The sequence below is a fragment of the Saprolegnia parasitica genome, assembly GCF_000151545.1.
Source record: "Saprolegnia parasitica CBS 223.65 unplaced genomic scaffold supercont2.343, whole genome shotgun sequence".
Classification (NCBI taxonomy): domain Eukaryota; phylum Oomycota; class Saprolegniomycetes; order Saprolegniales; family Saprolegniaceae; genus Saprolegnia; species Saprolegnia parasitica.
Window position 1 is genome coordinate 3452 of NW_012156737.1, and position 7666 is coordinate 11117.

The 7666-nt window shown below is 55.9% G+C and overlaps 3 protein-coding genes across 3 annotated transcripts; 2 read left to right on the forward strand and 1 right to left on the reverse strand.

Moving 5' to 3' along the window:
- Nucleotides 1–2731: 2731 nt before the first annotated feature.
- On the forward strand, nt 2732–4660 carry SPRG_16652 (hypothetical protein; the record flags this gene model as incomplete). Its single annotated transcript, XM_012355962.1, has 1 exon — nt 2732–4660. The coding sequence occupies one exon, from the start codon at nt 2732–2734 to the stop codon at nt 4658–4660; it is 1929 nt and encodes a 642-aa protein (XP_012211352.1).
- A 515-nt stretch (nt 4661–5175) lies between these two features.
- SPRG_16653 (hypothetical protein) lies at nt 5176–5711 on the forward strand (the record flags this gene model as incomplete). Its single annotated transcript, XM_012355963.1, has 2 exons — nt 5176–5505; nt 5556–5711. 2 exons carry the CDS (start codon nt 5176–5178, stop codon nt 5709–5711), a joined length of 486 nt encoding a protein of 161 aa, XP_012211353.1.
- Nucleotides 5712–6106: 395 nt separating this feature from the next.
- SPRG_16654 (hypothetical protein) lies at nt 6107–6383 on the reverse strand (the record flags this gene model as incomplete). Its single annotated transcript, XM_012355964.1, has 1 exon — nt 6107–6383. A coding segment is annotated over one exon (277 nt), but the record flags the coding sequence as incomplete, so codon positions are not given.
- Between the last annotated feature and the right edge of the window lie 1283 nt (nt 6384–7666).

Here is a 7666-nt window from a genome sequence, read left to right on the forward strand (position 1 = left end):
GTCTCGAAGAGATCATCGATGAGGGCAACGGCGCACGGGGCCTTCGTCGTTGGGCGGGTTGTCGAAACTGGCGTGGCTGGCGAGTCGCTGGCTCCGTACGCAGCGGCAATGGTAATGATGCCTCTTTCGTGCGGTCCATCGAAGGAAAGTCTGTCGAGGCGATGCCGCCGATGGAGCATGTCGGCTTGAAGGCCGCAACCGCCGCCGCCGTTTTCTTGTACAAGGCCTCGCAATTGGCGTTCTTCCACGTCTTGCCTCCCTTGCCGTTAAGCGCATCGGCGCAATCACTCCAGTCGAAAGTCTCGAAGAGATCATCGATGAGGGCAACGGCGCACGGAGCCTTGGTCGTGGCCGACACGGCAGCAGCCAGCGCCAACGTGAGGACGGCGAGTAGCTTCGTCATGGTATGGATGTCTCGAGTCAAATGGGAAAGTGAACGCATCCGTGAACGAGATATTTGCCAAGATCTCGCTGACCACAAAAGTACTGTCCTTCAACATCTGGTTCACGAGAAAGCATTGCACAGGTTTGTGACGACTCGGACCCGACACCACGGAATCTTTCTCTTTGGCAAGCACGTAGCTTAACCAAAGAGCTCTGAATTCCACACCCGTCGTCAAGGTTCGAGTGCGGCGATAGCGCAACATCAACAACGTTTCGTGCGCTGGCATGCATTTTTTCATACCTGTATGAAAGGGATGCGCTGCGGTCCGTGGGCGCAGCCGAGTCGAACGCGACAATCGTGGGGGCACGGGGCGCTGTGTATTTTTTCTACTTAAGGTGTGAATACATGTATCACTCAATTTGCCGATTTGGCGTGTGGTACGCTCGCCTCCTTGGATTGTGTCCAAGGCCGTGTTGCCTGGTCAATTCCTCCATTGCGATGGTGTACCACTGCCAAGACCATGAGCGGCACGAGTTGCCACACTGCCTCGTTGAAGAGCCCGATCATCCTTCGGCTTCTCACATGTCAATCAATACTCTGTATGCTTGGCCACGCCGGCGTCGTAGCGTCGCTCAACCGAGGGTCCACCCCGTCCAAGGTCCTCTGGCAACTTACTTAAGCGCAATATCTTTCTTCATAGACGACGACGACCCACTTTAGAACAGTAACAGCAAGCAGTCACCCAACGAAGACACGATACTACACTTTGTCTTGTGCATGAGCGATATGTCCCGTCGCACCACTTCAATTGCACGACGTTGCGGCGGTCGAAATGCAACCAATAAATTGTGAATCTTTTGCACACGCTCGTAGAGTTGATTGGATTTCGACCGCCGCAACCCCGTGCAATGGGTTACTTAAAGTGGTGTGATGGGGCTAGTAAAGCTAGTACACAGTAGTGTCGCTTATTTTATGATCAATATGCACCTTTTTTTTGGCTGGATTTGGGTGACGCCATTCCAAGGGCACCTGGTGCCTTAGGCCATGGCGCGCTCCGGCGTGCTGTGTGCTCTGTGACTTACGTCCATAGCTGTGTATGTGCTCGTCGCTGGCAGCAGTCGGTGCTCGCGCCGATGGCTCCGCTCTTCGCGCGCTCGGCATCCAATGTCCCTCGATGATTCAAGGCCCGTCGAGTCCCCGACGGCCGTGAAGGAGATTTGCGCAGCTCACTCCCAAAGACCAAGTTTTGGTGCCAGCTCCCACGCATTCAGCGAATGCGACGTCTTCGAGTTAGTTTATTCTAATTTTATTTGAACGCGAACAGGATTGAATTTTGTTTGATTGATTGATTGACAGATTGATTGATCGATTGACATGCACCTCGTGGTGGTGGCGGTAATACGTCGACCAACTCGAGTGGTTGTGCCTCAATACAATCACGACGACATAAATCCACTACTAGTAGTAATATGGAACAGAGTAGTAGCTAAGGAGAGCGTGCTGCTTGGAGGCGACTTTTCTGATAATGAGCTTTGGACCCTGGGTCGTGGACCTTGACTGTTGCTGCCTTGTTAAAGCGGGAACTGCGGTTCGGGCAACGGTGGAAGATGGGGCACTTGCTTGGCCGTGGTCCAAAAACACAGCTTCACGCGTGCTGCGAAAAACGAATCCATTCCCAGCCTCTACAACGCGAGCGGACGCGAGTGCGCTGGCGCTCTAGATTTGAAAACTGGCACATCGGAGGCTTTACAACAGCGCTCTCGTTGTAGCATTTCCATCGCATGCATTGATGAGTTGCCTGTCGTGCGGCACATGTGTCTTCTCGCGCCAACCACGACGTCCTCTTGGTATATAGCATCATTTCAAATGCGTCGATTCGGTCGGTCGGCGACTTGGCGTCGGCCAAAAATGCTCACAATTTCTACTACCGAAAACACCAGCAAGACCTGCTCGAGCACTGGATAGACATATTGCACTTGATGGTCGCTGGAGCAAGGACGACTAGTACCGAGTCATATGCTGTGCACGACGGGCAAGCGCGCATTGTCCACGGACAACGCGAACCGTCCGTCGCGCATCCCTTTCGCACGAATTCGGATCCGTGTCCACGGCTGCGAATTGCAACTTTGGCGGGATGCGGCGCCGTGCCTTTTGAAGAAGGGCGACAAGACGCAGCCGTGCTTTTAGCAAGGCGGCTACAAACCTCGTCCCACGGCTCGCACGCAAGATCCCACTGCCACGCATGGGAAGGGGTCCTCTAGCTTGCATATGTATGGTAGTGTATTTCGCTAAACTCTTTGCGTGATGGCTTTCAACGGCTACGTGGTCGGATCAGCGGTGTTGATCATGCCGGAACAGCCCTCACCAGCACTAGCGAGTGGCGAAGCCGTGTACGGTCGCATCTCTGCGATCTTCCCGACAATGTGCCACGTGGTGGTGAAGCGATCTACTCTCGCAAGACCTGAGACGCTCGAGATTCCAGCCACGAGCACGCCCCTCTGGATTGTCGATCCGGACGAGTACCACGAGATGCCGCTCGGTATCTACTTGCGTCGTTCAGTGGTCATCAACGAGGTGGGAGCAGCCATGACGTACGGGCAAGTCGTCGGATACAATGCGCAGCATCATGAGCTGTCCGTCAACTCCCAGTACGGTGTCCTCCATGTGCGCTTCGAGCTCTGCCGGCTTGTGCATCCACTACTCGCGATGCTGCTCTGGAACACCGCGTATGCGTGCACTGAGAACGCTATCGCGACGATGAAGGACTTGGAGCAGATCATGCTCCAGCGTGTCTTCGGTAACCTCCAGGAGCGCGTAGATGCCACCATGTCGATTGGTGATGTACTCGCGAACGTGAAAACCACCGTCGACGACGTCAACCCCAATCGAACCGTCTCGTGGTGCTCGCCGTACACTGGGGTCATCCAAGCGTGCCGGGTTCAGCACGCGGTGAGGTTCGTTTTTGCCGAGAACAACCCGCTGGACCAAGAACGGCGACGCAGTCTCGAGGCGACGATGTTTGATGATCCACAGTTTCGCGAGGTCGACAACGAGCGTCCCGTCCCGCGGGGAGAAGTCGACTTTATGGACCCGAACATGCCGTATCGACCCGAGCAGCTTGTCCCTGCAGCCGTGGCTGTGCAGCAGGCGACTTTGCAAGGGCTCCACAACCGTTTGGTCAACGATCCACCAGCGCGCATGCTTCCGGTCGATGCGATCGGTTTGAACGAGCGACTTGCCTCGAACTTGCTCTCGGATCTTCTCGGCGACACACCGCGCAATGTGTTCAAGCCGGGCAAGTACGGCTACGACCCAAGCCCCGACGACATTTTGCTCTTCCGGGCCATGTTCGGTCCCGAGCATCATGGTAAGCAGCCGAACAAGTTTGCCAAGCAGATTCAGCGCGCACCGGACTTGCGTTTTGCAGCCTACCCGGGTCTCGTGACACGACTGCTCAGCACCGAGTTCGGCGCGGGCAATTTGTCCATCGCTCATTTTTTGCCGATGAGTGATGAAGCCATCGACAAGCTGTTGACCGCGTCCGCGACGAACATGATCAACTTTGGTGTGAACGCGCCGCTGCCGCGCGCTTCGATGGTAACCTCGATCGAGGACCTCGAGGCCAGCGTGGTCAACTTGCAGCGTTTTTATGCTACCTACGGTTCTTTTGTGTCTCAGTCGTTTGTGGCACAAGTTTACTCGTTCGTCAACACGGCGCGATTCACGATGTGCTTCTCAGCCGGGCACTTGAAGGCGCTCGTCAAATGGGTCGATCTCTGCTTCCAGCGCTTCAATACGGAGCTCTCGCAAGACGTGCAAGAGCATGACGTCGACGTCAACGGAAAGCGACATCTTGAAGTCTCAAAGTACCTCTCGCTGACACACCCCGATATCACGGTGATGTTCAGCAATGAGACTACCAAGATCATGCTGAAGGAAGCCCGCAATCTCGATGCGGATGGGAAGGCGCCGCCCAAGAAGCGCAAGAAGGCAGCCACTGCGAGCGGCGCTGGCAGCAAGGATGCAAAGCACGTGAAGAAGGAAGAGACGTCCGTTCCGCAGTGGAAGCGCGAGGTGCCTACACACAACGGACGTCCAGTGTGTCTGCGCCATCTGAGCGTCAACGGATGCGATTCCAAGAGCAACAAGAAGTGCGTTTTCGATACGATGGTCCATCACGTACCAAAGCGCAACGCGTTGACACCAGGCGTGCTCTCGGCCATACAGAGACTCTGGGGTGGCGTCTCGAGCAAGTACCCGCATCTGCGTGAGTGAAGGTGCCGGTCGAGCGACAGGACGCGCTCACGACAGCCACCAAAGCCAGGAGAAGGCGACTCGGAACATCGCAGTGAAGATGACCCGCTCTCTACGGGTCCGGCAGGGGTCACGCCGCTTCAAGCGGCAAGACTCTCGTCACGACGTGCCGCACTCGACGGTACAACGCCGGGGTCAACTCGGTCGTTCGAGACCGAGCCCGGTGAAGACGGCTCCACGGCGCAGCGCATGAAGCTGGCGTATGCTCGATTGACGCGAGCTCGATCCAAGAAAACGCGTCGCGCGCAGAGCTTTTTGGTCTGCGCAAACGTCTCGCGAAGGAACGCGCAGTTGCCAAGGAAGATGTGCTCGTTGACGAAGCGTTCTCGGAAGTCGTGCGTCTAGCTCTCGCGAAGGAGCTTGAGAAGGCAAGACAGCGAGTGACTGATCAACTCCGGGCCGCTCTGCAGCGACATGGTATCCGTGTCGAGCGACCAGAGAGTGACGTCAACGATGCACCGTCCATCGACATCAACATGGCCAAGGGTCTGTCCGAGCTCATGGTCAAGGCCAAGATGTCGCTTGAAGACATGGCTCGTCTCGTGCGCGGTCAAACGCTTGATGACCCTCGACCCAACAAAGCCATTGTGGCGAGTACCATTGATGATCTTTTTGAGCACTTCCCTTATCACGACCTGCTCCTCAAGATGTGTCTCGACGGCTTCAACACGTCGTTTGTCGTGGACGAGCGCAGTCAAGAACAAAAGGCTGAAGGACGCAGTCAAGACAACCACAAGTCGGCCATCGCCAACCCAGATGCGGTTTTGCGCCATCTGGCGAAGGCGCAGAGCAGCGGTGCCATGATGGTGCTCGACGAAGGCCAGTTGTCTGATTGGAGTGGCTGCTCTTGGGGCAGCGCCTGCGCGACATCTCGTTCGACCGCTTCATGCAGGACTTTGCGCGCTTCCCCAACGCCTTTCCGCTGGCCACGTTTACGCAGGTGCGCGCGTCGCACTACACGGCGCTTCCGATGCTTCCGATGCCGTTTGGCGCCAACAGCTTGTTTGAGTGAACCATGGGCGACCTCCGAAGCGTGCTGCAAGGAGGAATAACCGTATAGTAATCACTGCTACTGGATGGTTTCGCCTTCCGTCAGTGGTTGCCCGATGTGCATACAGTATCAGCGATGGACTCGTGGCGGTGGACGGCGAGGCGCTTCGGACCTACCCCTAGCGTCTCGTCGCGCGTGATTGTCGCGGGTTGTGCAGACCGTCCGGTAGTACATATATTTCGGATGCACTAGTTAGTGTCTGTACTCTTGGGACAGCCTACCGGCGCCTCGAGGTCCTGCGATGCTCGTCCGAAGCGCGGTGCAAGTCTTTTAACAGTGTAACGGCCAATCAAATCTGTTGGACATTCGGATCGAAAATTTGCTGGCATGAGCTAGCTACGTTTGATTCGTGCGGACTAGGCCATCGACGCCGCAAGGGCCAGCGCCGTGAACACGAGACCTGCACCGGTGGCGGTGGCGCTGCTGGTTGCCTTGGTGGGTGCAGGTGTGTTGGCCGCCGACTCGGATGCCTTTGTCGTGCTCGGGAGTCCGAACGCACCAACAATGGTCTTGATGCCTTCTTTCGCGTCTAGCGGAGGAAAGTCGGTCGAGTCGACGCCGCCGATGGAGCAAGCCGGCTCAAAGGCCGCAATCGCCGCCGCCGTTTTTTCGTACAACGCATCGCAATTGGAGCTCGTCCACGTCTCGTCATTCGCACCGCCAAGCGCAATAGCGCAATCATACCAATTGAAAGACTTGAGGCGTTCCTCCACGAAGGCGACGGCGCACGGGGCCGTCGTGGCCGACACGACAGCAGCCAGCGCCAACGTGAGGACGGCGAATGGCTTCATAATGGGTATGGATGTCTCAAGTCAAATGGGAAAGTGATTCGCTTGCTGTCGAACGCAACCATGAACGAGATCTTTGCCAAGATCTCGCTGGCCACATGGGCACTGTACTTCAACATCCGGTTCGCGGTAAAGCTACTAAAACACGGACTGCATTGCACAGGTTTGTGGCGACTCGGACCCGACACCACGCGATCTTTCTCTTTCGCAAGAACTAGCTTGACCGAGCGCGCGCAAGAGCTCGGAATTCCACACCCGTCGTCAAGGTCGAAGTGTGTCGACAGCGCAACATCAGCATTTCGTGTGTTTGCTGGCGCACAACGAAAATGGTATGGGGAATGTTGATGTATCTTTTGCGTGATTCAACCATTTTTTCATACCTGTATGAATGGGATGCGCTGCGGTCCTTGGGCGCAGCAGCATCGAACGCGACAATAGTCGTGGCGCTGTGCATTTTTCTTTTTTACGGTGTAAATGTCGCTCGTTTTGCCGATTTGGCGTTGCTCTTTCCTGTTCGCTCGCCTCCTTGGTATGTATTTGTGTTCGTTCGTGTTGCCCGGTCTACTAGTTTTCCTCCCGAGCGATGGTGTACCACTGCCAAGGCCGTGGGGGATTGGCGGCACGAGTTGCTCAACTGCCTCGTTGAAGAGCCCGATCTCCTTCGGCTCCTACGGCTTCTCAATCAATACACTGTATGCTTGGCCACGCCGGCGTCGTATCTCGCGGATCGCGCGGCTGCCGAGGCTGCGTCGTTCAACCGAGGGCCCGCCACGTCCAAGGTCCTCCGGCATATTACTTTCGCGCAATGCCTTTCTCCGTAGACGACGATGACCCGCTTCAGAACAGCAACAGCAAACAATCACCAAACGAAAACACGATACTACACTTTGTCTCGTACATGAACAACATATGCTAAGTGTCCTGCTAAGTGTCCTATCGCACCACTTCAAGCAGCCTATTGCACGAGGTTGCGGTGGTCGAAATGCAACCAATAAATTTTCGAACCTCTTGCACACGCTCGTAGAGTTGATTGCAGAGCCTCCATCAAACGAAAGCACGACCTATCGCACCACTTCAAGCAGCCTATTGCACGAGGTTGCGGTGGTTGAAATCCAACCATTGTTTCTT